The 20,103-nt window shown below is 49.5% G+C and overlaps 1 protein-coding gene and 1 pseudogene across 1 annotated transcript in view; both read left to right on the plus strand.

The window, feature by feature from the left end:
• Window positions 1–13,959, plus strand: part of ACACB (acetyl-CoA carboxylase beta) — a 105,538-nt gene extending 91,579 nt beyond the window's left edge. The window contains exons 39-50 of the mRNA XM_023521909.1: window positions 245–355; window positions 1,416–1,559; window positions 2,170–2,290; window positions 3,750–3,846; window positions 5,592–5,688; window positions 6,234–6,369; window positions 7,793–7,970; window positions 9,392–9,504; window positions 10,424–10,578; window positions 11,176–11,346; window positions 11,459–11,595; window positions 12,316–13,959. Coding sequence (XP_023377677.1) covers window positions 245–355; window positions 1,416–1,559; window positions 2,170–2,290; window positions 3,750–3,846; window positions 5,592–5,688; window positions 6,234–6,369; window positions 7,793–7,970; window positions 9,392–9,504; window positions 10,424–10,578; window positions 11,176–11,346; window positions 11,459–11,595; window positions 12,316–12,442 — 1,587 coding nt within the window. The 3' untranslated portion in view covers window positions 12,443–13,959. The remainder of the gene's footprint in view (window positions 1–244; window positions 356–1,415; window positions 1,560–2,169; window positions 2,291–3,749; window positions 3,847–5,591; window positions 5,689–6,233; window positions 6,370–7,792; window positions 7,971–9,391; window positions 9,505–10,423; window positions 10,579–11,175; window positions 11,347–11,458; window positions 11,596–12,315) is intronic.
• LOC111730594 lies at window positions 5,270–5,388 on the plus strand (annotated as a pseudogene).
• Window positions 13,960–20,103: the final 6,144 nt, after the last annotated feature.

Here is a 20,103-nt window from a genome sequence, read left to right on the forward strand (position 1 = left end):
CATGTCTGCTTGGTTCACCACTCTTCTTGGTTAACCATGTTCTTTTTCGCCAGGAAGCAAACATTAGGCGGAAGCCCGAAGGGCAGGCTTCGCCTCTGTTGTGGTGGCCCCAAGTCAAGTTGCCAGTGGCAATGTCGTAGCTTCCATCTGCGTCCAGTGGGTTCCTGGGCCATCCCCCTGTCCCTGCTGTGCCGGGGCGGGGCATGCCACCCTTGGGAATTCAGAAGGGATCCTGTCTCCACAGGTGACCTGCCGAGCCCTTGGGATCGGGGCCTACTTGGTGAGGCTGGGCCAGCGAGTGATCCAAGTGGAAAACTCCCACATCATCTTGACAGGAGCCAGTGCTCTCAACAAGGTGACGGGGAAGAGGCCTGGGGTCCTTGTAACATTCCCACTGTTCCCTGAGGGGATTTTTCTCAGTATAAAGCCAGTTTCATTCCTGCTGACATAAGGGCTGTGTTTCCAATTTGCAATTATCTGGGCCTCTTATGAATCTCTCCCCCCAAAAGTATTAGGCTCTTCTGGTGGAACTCTATATTTAAATATTTTTAATTTTTATATTTTAAAACATTATTAAATGAAAAGAAAATATTAAGATAGCATTACACATTGCATGAAATTGGAAAATTACCAAAAAAAGTAATTGTGCTCCTACTATAATTTTGGTGTATTTCCCTCTCATCATCATCTGTCAATGGCCCCGACATTTTTGGCACCAGGGACCGGTGCTCCTATGAGAATCTAATGCCCGATGATCTGAGGTGGGGCTGAGGCAGCGATGTTAGCTCTGGGGAGTGGCTGCAAATACAGGTGAAGCTTCACTGGCTCGCCTGTTGCTCACCTCCTGCTGGGTGGCTAGATTCCTAACAGGCCACAGACCGGTACTGGTCCGTGGCCTGGGGATTGAGGACCCCTGCTTTACATGACTGATAGTAAATATGTAGTTTGGTATTCTACTTTTTGCATTTTATGAAACATTTTCCACATTGCTATAAGGCCTCTATAATAATATTATGTTGGCTAAAATCCCACTGAGGGTCTCAAAGTCCAGCCCCTGAACTGGCAGCATCAGCATCCCCTGGGAACTCGTTAGAAATGCAGATTCTCAGGCCCCGCCCCAGACCTGCTGACTCAGAAACACTAGGTAGAGTTTTGCTTTTGAGATTGCCAAAGTAATCAGCTGGATCACTGATTCTCTAAATTGGGCTGCATGTTGGAATTTTCTGGAAGTTAAAAAACCTACCGAAGATTCTCATATCATGAGTCTGGGTGCAGCATGGGCATCCAGATTTTTGAAAGCTCCCAGGTGATTCTAACATGCAACCAGGATTGAAGACCACTAAGGGAGATGACTTCCAGACAGATGCAAGGGCACCGAGCCAGACAGCACTTGCTAACCATGCCGTGTCAAACAGGTCCTAGGCAGAGATGTTTACACATCCAACAACCAGCTGGGTGGCGTGCAGATCATGTATTACAATGGCATCTCCCACGTCACCGTGCCGGACGACTTCGAGGGCGTTTATACCATCCTGGAGTGGCTGTCCTATATGCCAAAGGTGCAGTATTCTCGCCCCTGCCCCCTGCAGCTTAGAGCTGGGAAGATTCTTACCAGGTTCACTTGCGGGGTGGTGTGGGAACGTGGGGAGCAAGGAGCGCTGCCGATGTAGCCAGGTGAAGTTTTCTTTACTCCTCCCTTCTTGCCTCTCTGACACCAGCCCCGTACAAGCTATTTTTTGCTTAAAAAAAAAAAATTAACATAGGGATGCTATCCGTTGGTCCTTTAGGAAGGGATGGCATCACCTCTTGTCAAAAGAGGTAGCACTGGACAATAGAGAATCCTCAAGTTTTGTGGTTGGCTGGATTTGATTTCTGGCTTTCTCCTCAGTAGCAGTGTGACTTTGGGACAGTCTCTTAATCTTTCTGAGTCTCAGTTTCTTCATCTGTGAAATGGGATTAACAGTATCCCCTACCCCAAGGTGTTATCCTGATGATTAAGCGAAGTGATATTTGGAGCCCAGCACTTGGTATAGGTCCTCGCCAAATGCTGCTCAGAATCGCGGTGATTTAGGTAGTTAGGGTTGGGCTTCTGCAGCACAGCCGGGCTTAATCCCAGGCATTGTTGACAAGCAAGGGAGACTGAGTTGGAGACCTGGCTTTCTTTCCTAGGATAATCACAGTCCAGTCCCTATCATCACACCCACTGACCCTATTGACAGAGAAATCGAATTCCTGCCATCCAGAGCTTCCTACGACCCCCGGTGGATGCTTGCAGGAAGGCCTCACCCAAGTAAGTCCTCAAGCGTTTGCCTGAAACCGGGGCCTCAGGTTCCTTTTCTGGGCCCGGGGTGACGTAGAAGCATTGATGTTTGGTCGGATATCCTAGGGATGCACCTGAGGTGAAATGCAGAGAGAGCAGAGGAGTTGAGCTTTTACTCTGTGCTTTTCCTGAGCTATTGACCAAGTGATTGAAACGGCCTCTGGTTTTTGGAGCTGATGGATAGAGGTAAAGTGCAGTGGAGAATGTGCCTTCCTTCCCCAAACTGCCCTGTGGTTACATAAGTGAAAAATCCAGGGCTGACACATCAGTTTCAAAGATTGCTCCTCTCTCTCTCCTTCCCTCCCTCCCTCCCTCCCTCTTTCTCTATTTGGTTGAGGCTTCTCAGGGGTGCTCTCTGTGAGTTTCCCCAGGACAGGCAAGTTAGCATCTTTTCCACACACATGTATGTGGACACATGCACACACGTGTTAACACATGTACTTGCACACACACATTCTCTCTCCAGAAGGGGTAGGTTTATTCCCTGGAGGTATATGATTACATTCCGAGCAACCAAAACAGAACAGGAAAGCTGAGCTACCCCGTTACCATCATCCCGAGTCTAGAATTTCACATGCTGTGCCACCTTTAGAAATCAGTCTGCTCGTCCCGATGCATGGTGCAGGAGAGGTGCCCGTTGGGAGTGTGCCGCACTCTGCCGGGAAAAGTCCCTTGGCTTGCTCCCTCCTCTCATTTCTTTTGGCCTTTCACACTTGTGAGAATGGAAGAAGCTTGCTTGATTAAAAAATGTCTGACTTCTTACTGGCAGTTTCACCATCTCGTCAGGCGAGTCCTCAGGCTGACATTGAAGTTGGGCACCTTTGTTCCAGGTGCCCAGCCTCAGACACCTGCAACCTGAGACTCCCCCTGCCGCCTGGCTGCTCTTGTACAAACTGCGGTCAGGTACACCACGGCGTGGGTTTAAGTCACATTTCTTCTCTAGGGGTAGCTGCAGCTGACATCATTACATCTTCTCTCTCTCTCTCCCCTTCTCCCTCCATCTCTGCCCCCCTCTGGAAAATGGAAGATTTTCTTCCCTGTTAAATGGAAAGTTAAATGGTTATTAACTTGCAGCCAGCAGGTCACGGATGAGTTTTTCAGGACAGGCGGTCCATTCCTGAATCCCCACCCCCTGAAAGGGTCCATCACTCTGTGATTAGGATCTCCATGTTTTTGGCATTGACGGGAATTGATGTGGTTGGATATTCTATATGAACTGAATTCCTGACTTGGTGTATTTTTTGCAGCCCCGAGTTTTTTTGTTTGTTGGTTGGTTTGTTTGGCAGGGGATTGGGATCTTCCTGGTTTTCCAGGAAAAAAAGGTATCTGGGCTGTCAGGCGAAGACCTTTCTATCCTTAGCACCAAGTGGACTCTGGGGGCCTTCATCCACCCTGCCCCTCAGCCCGGGCTTCTGCCTTCTGCCTACAGCTCTAAAGGGATCCTGGCAGAGTGGATTCTTCGACCACGGCAGTTTCAGAGAAATCCTGGCACCCTGGGCCCAGACTGTGGTGACGGGACGAGCAAGGTAACCTTGAGGGCGGGTCAGGTTGCACACACCCAGCCTCACTGGACACTTGGACACTTTCTTCCTGGCCCCAGGATTTTCTGAAGGAAAGACTGACTTGGAGGATGGTTTTCTGGATGATGAACTTCTTCATGCAGTCTAAATTTGTCTGTGGCCTTAGAAGGCATCTCAGCCAACTTCTTGCTGGGGGCTGGGACCCTTGTTCCTACTGTCTGCCCCTGGGACAGGGCTCTCTAGCCACGGGGGACTTGGGCCCCTTTGAGAATCAGAAGGCAGCCCTGGGTGCTCTCATCAGAAAACTACATAACACTCAAAACTGTGAATTTCATTTCCGGAGGGCCACGGGCAGGAACCCTGTTGTATACCGTAGATGGTGGAAGGCTTAACTGCTTAAGTGCCTTCCCCAGCAGTGCAGCCACCATCTTCCGGTGCACCTCTGGTGGCCCAAAAGTTCCTCCTTTTATGGAGCCCAAAGGGGCATCCTCATAATGTATCACTCAGATTCCTGGCACCAAGTAGTTGCTACAAGTCTAGGCTCTGGAGTCAGACTCAAGGTCAAGCCCTTGCTCTGTCACTTGCCTTCTCTGAGCCTTCACATCCTTATCTATAAAATGGGGATGATGATTCTACCCCCATAGGATTGTGGTGATAATTAGGAGTAATACATGTTAATCACTTAAAATACCATACATGTTCCATAAGTGGTAGTGGCTGCTATTACTATCATGATGATTATTATTATCTACCTCCCGGGCAATAAACATTATAACACTAAGCCTATAGTATTGGCACTAGTTACTTCTCCATAAGGATTTCATTAAAAAAAAATTTTTTTTTTAATCTGACATTAAATCTGCTCCTTCCACATGGAAGCCCTTCCTTCATTTGAAGACTGCTCTCCCCCGCACCTGCCTCGTAGGGTTGTTGGATGAGTAAATGAGAGTAATCCAGTGATGCACGCGGCATGGCAGTGGCCAGCCGCCATCGGTGACAGTTACAGATGTCATGGTATCGCCTGAGCTGAAGCTCCTTCAGGCTCAGCATCACTCAGTCCTTTCCAGATGCAACTTGGTGTCTAGACCTGCGCCTTCCAATATAGTAGCTGCCGGCCACATGTGACAATCCAAATTTAAATGAATTAAAATGAAAGAGGTTGACATCAGTTCCTCAGTTGTACTCATCATATTTCAAGTGCTCAGTAGCCACGTGAAGCTTGTGGCCTTTGCACTGGACAGAGCAGATAGAGAACATGGTCATCATCACAGAAAGTTATAATGAACAGTGCTGCTTCAGACCCTGCACTGGCCTGACCCATGATGTCTATGGCCCCAATAAGGGGACCAACAGGACCTTTCCAGCCTGCCAACTCGTGTAGCTTATTGCTTTGGGCTCCTGCTTTGCCTTCTAATAAAATACCCTGCCTGTCTACGGCTATGCCACCCTGTACATGCCGGATCTTATTTGATCTCAGAAGCTAAGCAGGGTCGGGTCTGGTTAGTACTTGGATGGAAGACCACCTAGGAATACCAGATGCTGTAGGCTTAAAAAATAATAATAATAATATAAAATAAAATACCCTGACAGAATGACAACAGTGCAGGCCTCTGCGTGCCCTCATCCCAGTCATTAGTGCCTACTCCCAGAACACCCATAGAATGTCAGCGGGGCCTGGGTAGACCCATCTGCTTTTAAATCCACCTGGAGGTGCTGCCCGGCACCTGGCTCACCTGTGCTCTGCCTTGCAGGCTTGGGGGGATCCCTGTTGGAGTAATTTCTGTGGAGACACGGACAGTGGAGGTGGCGGTGCCCGCGGACCCTGCCAACCTGGATTCTGAGGCCAAGGTGAGGGGGCTGGGGAGCTGGGGCTGCTATTTCAACTGGCTCAGCGACAGGAGTGGGTCCTGGTGGTTGCATATCTGCCTTTCCAGCTCAGAGGAGTCAGCCCAGAATCAGGACTCGGTGCCATTTCTCTGGCACACTCTCTGCAGGCTGCAGTGTTTCATACCATCTTCCTTCTTCTGCAGAGGATGACAGAAGGTCCCTAAGAATCCCTCCTGCCTCTTGCTTCCAAAAATCCCTGCTGGTTTTTCTAGGTTGGGCCACACCATATACTGGAAGGAGCTCAGAAGCCAAAGGATGGGTCCTAGGACCCGACTCAGCTTGGCCTTGACTAGTTTGGCGCCCCTCTGAGTCTATAAATGGGGCAACAGGACCCTTCTGCGCTGCAGTCTGAGGGTCCAGTGGGATCCTTAGACACCAGCTTTGGGCCTTCCCTGTGAGCCCTGGCTCTGGTGTTGATGCCAATGCCAGTCAGGTTGCCCGCCTATCCCACGTCCTGAGGTCACCCTTGCATACAGAAGTCTCATCCAGCTGGCTCTATGTTCCAGATAATCCAGCAGGCAGGCCAGGTGTGGTTCCCGGACTCAGCCTACAAAACGGCCCAGGTCATCAAGGATTTCAACCGGGAGAAGTTGCCCCTGATGATCTTCGCTAACTGGAGAGGTTTCTCTGGTGGTATGAAAGGTAAGGCGGCCTCCGCCGTGGGTGCTCTAAAGCCACGAGGTCAGCATCCAGGACAGCCCCGTCCGGGTGGTGGTGCTGTTTTTCTGTGTGTGGTCCCAAGATGTGGTCATCTTAGCCATCACCCAACTCAACCCTGAGGACAGAAGCAGTTCAGATAATGTCAGCCCATTTTACAGATGAACTGAGGGTTCCCAGTGTAACTTGTTGGAGGTCATACCCTGAGTGACAGGGCAGGGAGGGGCGGCCTCAGAACCTGCTGAATGCCCTAGGCGACCGGTCGCCTTCCTGCTTAGGGTAAAATGAGGAGAAGGTGCGTGTGCCCTGCCTTCCTCTGGGGGCTGCTGTGAGCCTCAGTGACCTGACAGTTGTGTGAGTGCTTTTTAAGCCCTCGAGCATGTCTTGAGATACAGTGGCTCTCAGTGGAATGTTGAGGAAAGAGCTGGCCTGAGAGGTGGGCGGACTAGCTGTGATTCCTTGCTAGCTAGGTGACCTCTCTGAGCTCAGTTTCAGAATAAGGCCAACTTCACAGGGCCAAAGAAAGGATTTGATGAGCCAGTTAGCTCTTGGTGTGATTATGCTTGATTTTATTATTACATTATTATTACAATGTCAGCTGTTTGGCACTTAGTAGAAAATAAGGGCCTGCTCTCTGTGGACAGGAGGGAGGGGACTCCGTGATTCTGTGCTAGAAACAGTGGGACAGGACAGTGGGCAGGTCAGAGATGGAAGGAATCTTCGAGATTGGTTACTCTCTATGCCTCCCCTTTACAGATGGGGACACCAAGGCCCAGGAAGGGAGAGTAACTTGTCTGTTATGGCGCGAATGATTCTGAGACCCACGGAGCCAATTGAGATTAATTATGAGCCTTTATTAGCCGGCTGGCGACTGACTCTCTACCACGCAGGGTTAGAGGAGATCAGCCCCGGGGTTTGAGAGTGAGGCAGTTATAAAACCTAGAACAAGCAAGCAGATTACAGAAGCAGAAGTTGGCCATTAGCACAATACATCACCTAGTACCACACCCTGGTTAACAAGTAAGTGGGTTACAGAAGCAGACATTGGCCATCTTCATATTTTATACAATACACCTCCTAAACCACACCCAAGCAAGTAGGACAACTTCTGGTATCTAAAGATATTTCTTCCCTGTAGCTGACTTAGCTAGTTGGTTCACTTTAAAATTTTTCACTCTTTAACAGTCCAAAGTCACATAGACCCTTAGCTGCCTCTTGGTAAAACAGATGGTAAAGCCATCAGTGTCAGGGCTGGCTCCTGAATCTCAGCCCAGTGTTCTTCCTATGGTGGTGCTATGAAGCCTCCCCACTGAACATGCTCTCCCAGGAAAGCAAAGACTGCGGGCTTTGCGTGTGGACAGTATTGGGGCCTGAAGTCGCCTCACCAGACGGTTGCTTTGCTTTTCAGACATGTACGACCAGGTGCTGAAGTTTGGAGCCTACATCGTGGATGGCCTCAGGCAATACAAACAGCCAATCCTCATCTACATCCCACCCTATGCTGAGCTCAGAGGAGGCTCCTGGGTGGTCCTGGACTCCACCATCAACCCCCTGTGCATAGAAATGTATGCGGACAAAGAAAGCAGGTGGGTGTGTTGCCCTCAACTCAGCTTAGCCTTTTCTTATTCTCACTGCCATTCCTCAGGCCCCATCACCTTTGAGCCCCTGGTTGTGGGTCACAGGGATGTTCTGAGTTTCTGAAGGACAGGGAGCTTTTCCAGTTTTACCAATCTGAAACTAGCATCCAGTGTCCAATTGGATTTTCTCAGTAGAGCTAGTGGCTGAAAAATGGAGGTGGTAGAAGAATTGTCTTTTACTTTCATAACTTATACTCACTTGCTTCCCAAGGAAGTTTGCAATCAAATAAGGGAAGACCAAAAGCAGCTGAGCTTCCTGGCAGCCAAGATGAAAAGGGAAATGTGACCAGTCATCTAGTTCACATTACACTCTTGAGTCTTTCCCAAAACTATGAGTTTCTATAGGGGCTGTATTTTATCCGGTTTATATAACCCAAGACCTAGCATAGTGCCTGACTCCTAGAGGGTGGTTGGGAAATACTGGCCAAACAAATGACTGGATGAATACTCCCTTGAGAGGATATCTATTCTTTGGGGAGAGAAACCTTCTTGGTACTTTTTTTTTGTAGGTGGAATTCATTCCAGAAACTTCTACAGAAAGGATAACAATAATACTTGCAAAATAGTGTTTGAGCACTTTCAAAGTGAAGACTCCGTGCTACATGCTGTGTAGGATATAAAGGCCTCAAGAGTAATTCTCTCCAAAATATAGACACTCTATTCCTATGTCTACTTCTTTATTCAGTCATTAATTCAGTGAAAATTTATTGAGTACCTACTGTATACCAGGCATTATGTTAGGCAAATGAGCCAAGCCTGCCCTGTCTTCAGTGCACCTAGGCTCTCGTGGGGGTTGCTGAAGTCAGCACTTCAGGAAGACTCAGGACATGAGCAGCCTCGAATGGGGTCATAATTAACTTTTTATTCTGGCCACCAGGAAGCTCAGAGCTATATAAAGTATTCCTCAGTTTTTCCAAGCTATCAGAAGACAGTGGGGACAGCGGGGTGTGTGAGGGGGTTGGAAACGGGACCATGTCGGACTCCTCATTGTGCCTTTGTGAGCATTAAGCAGAGCAGAAACAGCACCCTGGTGCTAGGCGAGCAGAAGTCCAGACGGTCAGAAAGGGCTGTGGCTGCAGAGCAGGAGGCTGTGCTGTTCTGGAGGCGGTCACACACCCTTGAAGCTCCAAGGGCCTTCTCGAGTTTTGAAAACTTTATTTTAAAAAGTGGTTCAGTCCCTCATTGTATGGATATAGAAACAGATGACCAGAGGAGGGGAAATGACCTGCCCAAGGTCATACAGTCCGTGAACTAGCCGAGAACTGACACCAATTTCCTTGTTCTCTACCACCACCCCCATGTCTTCTGGCTGTCTGTCACTTCCTGGTGGACTCCTCATATACCCCCCACCCCGCCTCTTCTTTTTTCAGGGGGAGTGTTCTGGAGCCAGAGGGAACAGTGGAGATTAAGTTCCGAAAGAAAGACCTGTTAAAGGCCATGAGAAGGATCGACCCGACTTACAAGAAGCTTGTGGAACAGCTAGGTGAGAGGGTCCAAAATGCATCACCCCTCAGATCGAGAGGCCCAGACCGCTCCACTGTTTGAGGTTTCTAGTATTTAAATTTAAAGTAAAGATATACCAAAATGCAGCTATTTTAAATGCGCACACATGGCAAATCAACTCCTTTAACATTAAAAGACATACACAATGCCTTAGTAAGTTTTTTTCTCATCACACATAAAATATAACCATTGCAGTATTTTGGGCCAATGAAGAAACATCAGAATTGCGGTAGCAAAATGTCTCTTTAGAATTTCTAATTAGACATGAAGTATTTTAACCATTTTGTTTGAGTGATAGCTTTGTTTCACTTGTAGCCTTAGATCTATTTCTCTTTAAAAGTACATATTAGGTGGCAGTGTCTTTATAACTGTGCTGTTTGCAAGATTTATTACTCTGTGTATGTGTGTATGATTTCTTTGATTTGGTATCACAGTAATGCTGACATTATAGAATGAGTTGAGAAATGTTCCCTCCTATTTCCTGAGTTTGTACTAACATGATATCTTTAAATCTTTGAATTCATCTTCTTTACATACAGGACTAACTGGGTTATCTGTTTCCTCTTGGGTGAGCTTTGGTAGTTTCTATTTCCAGGAATTTGTCTATTTCATCAAAGTTGTTAAATTGTCATAGAATTGCTTATAATTGCTTATAATATTCCTTTATTATATTTTATAATGGGTATTAGAAATAGTAACTGATGGTATCCTACAAGCAAGCACAGTGGGTCTGATAAAAGGGGGCAGATTTACAGTTGCATGTTGAATGCCGTCTCACGTGCATGTATTTCTGAGACTGCACGAGCAGCTTGGTTTGGGAGTGCTATCGGAGTTAATGTTCAGAGTTCTCTTGGCGCAAGGCCTGTTCTGCAAACTCTGGATTGTGCCTTTGCTCACAGGAATGTCCGAGCTCTCCGACAAGGACCGCAAGGACCTGGAGAGCCAGCTGAGGGCCCGGGAGGACCTGCTACTTCCCATATACCACCAGGTGGCGGTGCAGTTCGCCGACCTCCACGATACGCCTGGCAGGATGCTGGAGAAAGGCGTCATCTCTGTAAGAGCCGGCAGCTTCGTGGCTGCGTGCGAATGGCCCATCCTAAGGTCACCCGGTTTCCAACAAATGGAAGAGATTTGGGTTCAAACGCTGCATATTAGAATCGCCTGGGGTGCTTTAAAATATCCCAGTGCCCAAGTGGCTCTCCAGACCAATGAAATCAGAATATCTAAGATGGGAGCCAGGCATCAGTATATATTTTTTCAAATCCCCAAGAGATTCTAGTAGACTGCAAGATTAGGGAACCATCAGTCTGACCTGTGTGCGTCTGTCTCTAACTGCTGGACCAGATTGCCACTGTTTCTGCCTTGCATTAGCACCCACTCCCCAGAGGACATTTTATAGTCATCTACTATCCCTGTGTCTCATGCTCCTTCTCAGCCAGCCTGAGCCCTCCGTGCCTCTGGTAAGCCAGTCAAGAGTCCTGGAGAAGTACTGGCTCTGCCACTTCCCTAGAAAGTACCTTTACCTCCCAACGCTGGGAATGATCACAGAGCTGCACCCGGTACAGGGCACAGCCCCAGGCAGCCTACTGCCTCTCCATCTCCCCACCCCCTGCCCCCTTTCCGGAGACTCAGGCCTGGGGCTTGTCCGCAGGACATTCTGGAATGGAAGACTTCAAGATCCTTCCTGTACTGGCGCCTGCGCCGCCTCCTGCTGGAGGATCAGGTCAAGCAGGAGATCCTGCAGATCAGCAGCGAGCTGAGCCATGTGCACATCCAGTCCATGCTGCGCCGCTGGTTCATGGAGACAGAGGGGGCCGTCAAGGTGGGCCTGGGCCGGAGATAGGGCAGGAGAGCGGGTGGGTGTCATGGGGGCCCGAGGGTGGGCCTGCCTAGTAGCAGGGTTCCTCTCTGAGGTGCCTCTGCCTCCTCCCTAGGCCTACCTGTGGGACAACAATCAGATGGTGGTGCAGTGGCTGGAGCAGCACTGGCAGGTGGAGGATGGCCTGCACTCCACCATCCGAGAAAACATCAAGTACCTGAAGCGAGACTCTGCCCTTAAGACCATCCGAGGGTGAGTGGCCGCCCCACCCTGTCCCTCAGACTTAGCAACAAGTGCCCAACCCAAGATTCACCTCCAGCTGCCTGACCTCAGAGCGGCCACTCAAATCCACTGCACTGCAGGGTCTCAGGCCTCTGGCTGGGGTCTACAGCCCAGTGTTGGGCCCGGCCCCCCAGAAAGAGGCCAAAACTTCCCCATATCCACTGACCCAGCACAGAACCTTGGGGATGCTATGTGGAGGGTTTGCAGTGATTTCAATTCATGATCCTTGTTGGAATATGTAGGGTGGTTTGTCCAAGGTCACAGCTAGAACATGTTCGCTTAGAGAACCCATATTCTGAACTCATAGGCCTTAGGCTGCTGGCTCCATTTCGTATCAGCCTTTCTGGAGGATTTGCTCCTCCTTCTCCCATGGGGTCCCCTGGGAAGAAGGCAGGAGATCATGTGGGACTCCTTTGAGGCATGAAGCTGAAGTTTAGGGGAAATGTCATGTTTTAGGTCACATAGCTAGTGACCAATAGGGTCCATTGTTGTTCCTCGGGTCATATTCTCTCCTGCCCCATGGAACTGTCATCCCCATGGCGACCACAGCAGGAAGAGATTCAGGAGTTGCAGGTTGTTGCCCACCCAGGACCGTGACCTGGCCCTGCACAGGGATTCTTGGGGCCATCTTAAGGCCCACTGAACCACGTGGGAGCAGTGACCCCAACCTTTCTCTCCCATCTCCTGCAGCCTGGTCCAGGAAAACCCTGAGGTAGCCCTGGACTGCATGATGCACATGAGCCAGCACATCAGCCCGGCTGAGCGGGCCCAAGTCGCTCACCTCCTGTCCACCATGGACAGTCCGGCCTCCACCTGACCCCTGCTCACCTGGCCACTTGCAGGACCATGGGCAAGACAAACCACACTGATCTGCTGACCGCAAACCCTCACCAAGACCTTGAGGGTTTACTTTTTAAAAAAAATTCCTGGACATTTCTGCAGGGCTACTGGCTCCCAACTCATTCCTGTCTCAATAAACAGCGCAGGAGTGCCCCCTTCCAAGCAGAAAGAGCCTTTTCTCCATCATCAGGAAGTTTGTTTCGTCTCTTAAGACATTTTTGCTGCATCACTGAATTGAATTGAGCCCAAACACCCGTTTCCTTTTCCTTCCCAATGCCTGGCCTGGCATGCAGGACCCAGGTGTCTTTTTCAACCCGTTTTATATCAGATCATGGAACCATTTATTTTTTTACTCTGAGACCAGCTCTTGCTGTAAGCATCTTCTGTTTCAGCAGAATAAAGAGGCCAAGGAAAGAAATATAGAGACAAGACGAGGAAAAGAAACCTGTTTTTGTAATGATAATATCTGGAGGCTATCAAGTCACCCAGGAAAGAATATGAATGATTTTTTATAAGGGTAATAAAATGGTATTTTATTCTCCAGATGGCCCCTAGTGAATCACTAGGAATGTCCCATTGGCAGGCCATGCTTAGCGCTCGTCAGCAAAGATTCTCTTTTTGAGAGAGGGAAAGCAAAATGACAAAATTATTTGGCCTTAAGTTCCAGCGCATTGGGAGATCTCTTCTGCGAGACTCATAGCCCTCTGCCTGCCCTTTCCCTCTGAGGACAATAAGGACTAGCCTCTCCCCCACTATAGGATTGGGCACCCTCCTGGCCTCTTGAGAGAGAAAAAAGGAGGGCAAGCCCTCCCCAAACCCACAGCCTAGCCTACTGACGAGCTTCACTGCTGTGACTGCCACTACCCCTTGGAGGTCGCCTTCAAGTCGCCGTCACTCTCTCACCTGTTGCCTCGATGTCCATGGCCGGATCTGGCTTCGAGGGCAGAGCCATTGGTTTCTAAGGACTGGCCCACAAGTACCACACCAGTTTGCTCAGGGAGGCCTTTTCGACACTGCCACCAGCACCCAGCCCTAAAGGCTGCACAGCATCAGGGCCTGCCATCCTCCCGGCCCTGCCCATCAGTCCCTGGGTGCCAGTGATAGGAGGAGCTGGCCACCCGCCACTGTGTTGATGGGCAGTTGTCTGAGGACACCCAACGTTACGCCTGGCCAATTTGGAGGTCAGTGATGAGGCCAACAAGGTTGCCTAGGGAAGCCCCCACAAGCTGGATGCTTGAGGAAATAGTCCGGCCGTCAGCCAGTGACAGCCCTGGCAAGTGAAGGTGGTGTGGGGCTGCGAGGGGTGGGAGAAAGTTGTCCCATCCTGAGGCCAGTGGAGGGAAATCCATGCTGCTTTGGGGACAGTGTTTTCTGGGTGTGGAAGCCCCCCTTGGTTCTAGAGGGAAAGACCAGTCGATGACTAGCTGCTACCCAGGAACGGTGGGCAGAAAAACCTACCAGGAGATGTGTGGAATAAATTATTTTTTAAAGGAATCACTTTGGCTTTGACTTATTGTCTAGACCAGAAAGGGCAGGCCGTCTCCCTGGGCGAGTCCCTTGCAGCTCACCATCCTGCCACAGCTGAGATCTGCAGTGAGCCCCCAGCTCAGGAGGACTTAGCTCGGATGGGAGTTCATATCCCAAAGGCCACAGGCGGAGTATTTAGTCTTTTCAGCTTGATCACAAACATGGACACAAGTGGCTGGCTGTGGGGTCTGAGTTCAGACCCTTGGCAATCGCTGTGAAAGTACCTTCTCTGTTACAGCGGACTTTCCTCCCTTAGGGGACTTAGCATGGCCAGTCTCCAAGAAGAAGACAAGGGATCAGACTACCGAGTGTGGACAGAGGCCTTGGTCAGCAACTCAGGTCCAAACTGAACGCTCAGGGTGATGGCTACTGGCTACTGCCCTGGTCTCATCCCACATAATCCTCACAAGCCTCTGAGCTATACTCTATCCTCATTTTTATAGACAGGAAAACCCCAGCTTAGAGATGAACAGACTTGTCCAAGGTCATATAGCTGGCAAGAGGTGGGTCCAAGCACCCGAGTTAGACCTAATCTGGCTATGCCTTGCCATATATCCTGACCCTTTGTGAGGGTTATTCTGAAATGTGGGAACGCCACCCAAACCAGGCTCCACTCCTCCCTCCCTCCTTCCCTGGCTAATTCAGCCAACATCGTCATCCAGGTCCCTCATCAAGAATCTCACACTTCTTGTGCCAGTCCTCATGTCAGGGGTTGGGGTGAGCAGCTGCCCTGCCTCCTTTCCCTAAAGTCCCCCTCCCTGGATCGGCAGATTCCAGAGCTCCCTAAGCCACCCAGATGAACCCCATGGCCTTGCACATCCGACTTGTCCACATCATGAATGTGAGCTGCTCCCAAACTTGGCACTCTGCTCCACCCCACCCCCCCCCCCACCGCCCAACACTGCTAGAGCCTTCCCATCTTCTGTCTTTTCCTTTGTTCTTCTCCACTTAATTACCTTCCTCAGCTCCAAAAGTCACTTAGCCTTTTCTTCCAAGGTCAGCTTTTCCTGACACTCTGAAAAATTTCCAAACCCAAAAAAGTTGAATTATTTACTGGAAGCTGACCTCCAGGGTCCCCGGCAAGTAGAAATTGCAAGTGGTTAACCATAAGGGGACCTCGAGGTTGGTCAAGACTAGACAAAATCGTGTAAAAGTCCACAAGTCCCCCCAGGTTTGTTGTATTTTAATGTTCTGTGTCTTTAGAGACAGATCCACCTTTCAGAGTCACTGCGAGAGAAATGCAATAGAGAAGGAAACTAGGATCACCAAAGCAGACCACAGAAAGGCTCCATAAACGACCCCCACGCAGAGGACAGGCTTCTGTGTATCCACCCAAGTAGCATGGGCAAGCCCACCCTCAGGCTGACGCCCCGAGCCACGCCAAGGCTCTCTGCCAGTAGTTTATGCTCCATAACACATCTGCTCAGCAGCCAGAAGATCTTCCCAAAATGTCCCCTCCCTGCTCCGAGTGCCCCCAGGACAAAGTTCTTCCCCCACCCCTGATTCCAGGAGGCCCAAAGCCAATGCCAGCCCCACCTTCCTGCCACCGCGTCTCGTGCACCAACCAGACCCAACTGTCAGTTCACCTCTCACTCACCTCTAAGTGAGCACAGACTGCTGGAAACACTCTCCCCCATTGTCTTTTCCTGGCTGACACCTATTCATCCCTCAAAACCCAACTCAAATGGTGCTTCCTCTGGGCAGCCCTCCCTGATCACCTTTCTAGGGTGTTAGACCTCGGCCCCTGTGTTCCCCCTTTCTGGGATATATATGAAAAGTGAAATGTACACCTGGGAGTCCCTAGATCCCTCTGGCTGCTGAGCCAAGGGTGCATTTTGGACAGCAGTCTACTGGCAAAGAGGTGGCTCCCTTCTGGGAAGTGAGGTAAGAGGCCATTCCCAGTGATGTTCTCTATCTTGTGATACCCTGACCCATGAGGTATATCTCTGAGCAGCATGGAGTGCAAGAAACGCAGGCCAAGAGGCTAAAAGACATTTTTTATTTTTCAATTATGGTAGGATATACGTAACAATTTACATTTTAACCACTTTGAAGTTCAGTGGCATAAAGTATATTCACATCGTTGTACAACCATCACCACCATCTCTCTCCAGAACATCTTCAACTCACACTGAAACTCCATACGCATTAACTCCTCACTTCTCCTTACTTCCAGCCCCTGGGAACCACCATCTACTTTCTGTCTCTACAAATTCGACTACTCTAGGTATCTCATATAAGGAGTCACACAATATTCGTCCTTTCATGACTGCTTATTTCACTTAGTGTAATGTCATCAAGGTGCATCCATGTTGTAGCAGGTGTCAGAATTTCCTTTTCAAGGCTCTTGTGTGAGTAGACCATATTTCGTTTAGCCATCCATCCATTGATGGCCACTTGAGTTGCTTCCACCTTTTGGCTCTTGTGAATCATGCTGCTATGAACGTGGCTGTACAAGTTGCTCTTTTCATTTCTTTCGGGTAGACACCCAGAGGTAGAATTGCTGGATATATGATAATTCCGTTTAATTTTTTGAGGAACATTCATACTGTTTTCCATAGCAGCTACACTATTTTACATTGTCACCAACACACACAGTACACAGGGTTCTGGTTTCTCCACATCCTCACCAATCTGGTTTAATGTTTGTTTTTAATAGTAGCCATTCTAATGGGTGGAGTAATTTTAACTCAAGTCACTCAACCTTTTTACTTACATCCCTCAAAAATGTCATGGACGGGATATACAGACCCCACCATCGAGCCTTTCAAGTCTCGATTCCTCTGCTTCCCGCTTCCCAGCTGCTCCGGCCCTGGCTGCCATGTCTCCCTTCCTTCTACCCATGAAGTTGCCCATATTTAAGCCACCAGTTTGGTGTTTATCCTGCTACCCTCAGACTCAGGGGACAGTGACTACTGGGTCAGAGGTCTGGCATCCATACACAGGAAGAACAGCCTGGGCACAACCAGCATCATCCGGAGGAGGTGAACCCTGGCTCCGCCCCCTCATCTCCTACTGTGACCATATCTTTTATCCCTTTCCCTAAACCTCCACTCAGGAGCAAACACTACAGCAGGCAGTGTCGCGGAAGGGGCTGACAGATCCGCAGACCTGGGGTTAGAGTCCAGCTGCGTAATCTCAGAGAGGTTTTGCTTCTCTTTAAACCAGCAAGCAGATGGTGTCAGCCGAGCACTCTGAGATCGCATAGACCTTGGGGAAGCGGAGCGTCACTGGTATCCCGTCTCTACCCCTCACTCATCACAGGTAAGCTGCTCAGCCTCCCTGAGACTCAGTTTCCTCTTCCATAAAAATGGGGATACGTTTATTTCCTATGGGTGCTGTCACAATTACCACAAATTTTGTGACTTAAAAACAATACAGATTTATTCTACAGTTCCGGAGGTCAGATGTCTGAAATGGGTCTCAGGCTAAAATCAGAGGGCTGGCAGGCTGTGGTTTTTGTAAAGGTTTTAAGGGAGAATCTTGTTTTTGTTGTTTGTTTTTTGCTTTATCTAGCTTCGAGAAAGGCCTCATTCCATCTTTGGAGCTGACACTGACCCTCCTGCCTCCCTCTTCTAAGGATCCTGTGGTTACCCTGGGCTCGCCTGGGTAATCCAGGATACTCTCCCTATCGTAGATCAGCTGATCAGCAAACTTAATTCCATCTGCAACATCCATGTCCCCTTATCTAACATAGTCACAGGCTCTAGGGATTAGGTCATGGCCACCACTGGGGGCCATTATTTCTGACTACCGCAAGGGATAATAACAGCTTTACTCCATGGGAAGTAGGAGGAATAAATGGGATAAGCGCTGTCACGGTGTGTGTAGCATGGAGTGAGCCCCTGTGCATGAGAGCCAGTGTTATTATTTTTGTTAGAATGTGTGTGATTCGTTGAAGGGGAAAACTGCACGACCACCGTCCCTGAGCCTGTTTTCTCATCAGGGACTTGAGACCAGCCCCCTGACCGCATGCAGGTTGTCGTGCTGTTTCAGGGAGATGCTGCCTGATGAATGTTTAATTCAGTGAGCCCACGGCCGGTGCTGAAATGGTGGTGATTTATGTTTGTCTTCCCGAGAATCTTCGTGAAGACTCATTCCTCCCGTCTCTCCTTTATGCTTTCTCCTGGCACCAGTGTGGCCCCTGTGCAGGTGTGGCTCTGGCTGTGAACAGGACTCTCACCTAGAGCTTGTGACAACAAAAAACTGTGACCTTGGCTTTTTTGCCTTGACTCTGGCCCCGCTTGCCTGTGTAAGGAATGGGTGTCATTCAAGTTAGGGCTCTCCAGCCCTCTCCACATGTTGACCCTATTGCTCAGGCTTCATCTTCCCAGTTTAGCACCCCAGGAGGGCACCCCTGTCCCATGGAGTAATGCTCACCGGCTGTGACTAACATGGCCTGGGTTACTTGACCCCAACCCCAACCAATCACTGGAGGTGGCAGGGAGCTGTGATGTCCTCTTTGGCCAGGCCTGGGTCACAGGGCCACCCTGAAGCCAAGCTGAGGAGGGGTGCTAGGGAGAGAAAGGAAGCCCAGGGCTGCTGCAGGCACCCTCCCCCTGCCACCCATCTGGTCGCCACTGAGGTGGGACCCCATTCAGCACTTCCCAGTAACTATCTGTAGTCCCATCATCCCCTTCTCTTCCTTACTTGCTAATTGTTGCACGTATGTGAGTCCGGCCTCCCCAGTGAGGCTGCAAGCCACTTCCTGGGGAGGCTTAAGAGTTAGACTCCTCATGAATACCCGCTTTTGCTGTTATCTGGGGTGGCAAGTCACCTGCTTAATTCCTCCAGGGCTTGGCTTCTTCATCTGCTGAATGGGTCTATGAATAAGATATGCCTGTTAGGGTTATAATGAGGATTGAATGAGCGAATTCACAGCAGTGACTAGCACAGGGCCTGATAAAGGATACAACTCCTTCCACCTGTTGCCTTCTTTGACCCCAGGTATACACCAAAGAGGCAGCTCCGAGAGGCACCGCTGAACTCCGGCTCTGGAGTCGAGCACAACGGATTCAGTCCAGCCTCTTCAGGTGACCTTGAGTCCTTCCCAACCTCTCTGAGCCTCCATTCTCTGAGCAGTAAATGGGGTTCACATTCCCTACCTGAGATCATGCCTGTCAAGAGCCTGGCACTGAGGGACAGTGAACAGCAACCCTGCTAATTTTATCGATGACAAACTCTGCTCAGTTTCTGGTGTGATGGGAACCTGGCATCAGAAGACCTGGACTCGGTGTGGCTGTGGTGTAGCCTCTCTGGGCCTCAGTTTCTCCATCTGTAAATGGAGTCTGACATGTGAGGGGTGAGTGGCACTGTTGTCCTTTCCCCTCCTTCATACCTCACTTGAAGCCACAAGAGCTGACATTCAGCCTTTATTGACAGAAGACAATAATTCAACACTACGCTTACATAGTCTTGGCATCAGCCGAACACGGGGTCTCCATTAATAACCCAAACACATTAACTTATCGGAGGTCATGTCACACAAAGCAGCTGAGCAGTGCTGGGCAGATGGGTAGCCCTGGGCTGTATCTAAAGATGATACTCCGCAGAAAGCTTAGAACTAGGAAGAAGTTAAAGATGGTCATTCAAGACAGGGCTTAACACTGAACCTCTCAGGTGGCTGGCCAACCTGTTGATTAATCGGAAAATTCTGGCTCTAGGGTTCGGGAACTCCCAGACACAGGAGCCAAATATCCAGATAGTCAAGAGAGAAAGTGCTGAGCCGCTACTGAGTTTCTCGGTCTCAAATAACTAGAAGATGCCTATTTACCTTCTCCTTTCTCCAGACACTCGCTTGGTTCCCCTCTAATCCAACTGTCTGTGGAACCTTCATTTGCAAAGTCAAGAATTGACAACAAGAGGGGGGAAAAACATGAAAATGGTCACAGGGCAATGAAGTAGGCAACAGGCGCCAATAAATACTCTGCATTGCAGCTTCTTCAGCCCTAACTCGCTACATGGGTCAAGCTTTACACGGTTCGGTTTGCTTTCTTTCCATTGGGATGTCTTAAATTCCAGTACAAAAAGCCCCCCACTCTGCTATTCCTCCCATTCCCATCCCAGCTTGTCCTTAGAAAGCCCCTGGAACCCGAAACTATGGCACCTCCC

The sequence above is a fragment of the Pteropus vampyrus genome, unplaced genomic scaffold (genome assembly GCF_000151845.1).
Source record: "Pteropus vampyrus isolate Shadow unplaced genomic scaffold, Pvam_2.0 Scaffold322, whole genome shotgun sequence".
Taxonomy (NCBI): domain Eukaryota; kingdom Metazoa; phylum Chordata; class Mammalia; order Chiroptera; family Pteropodidae; genus Pteropus; species Pteropus vampyrus.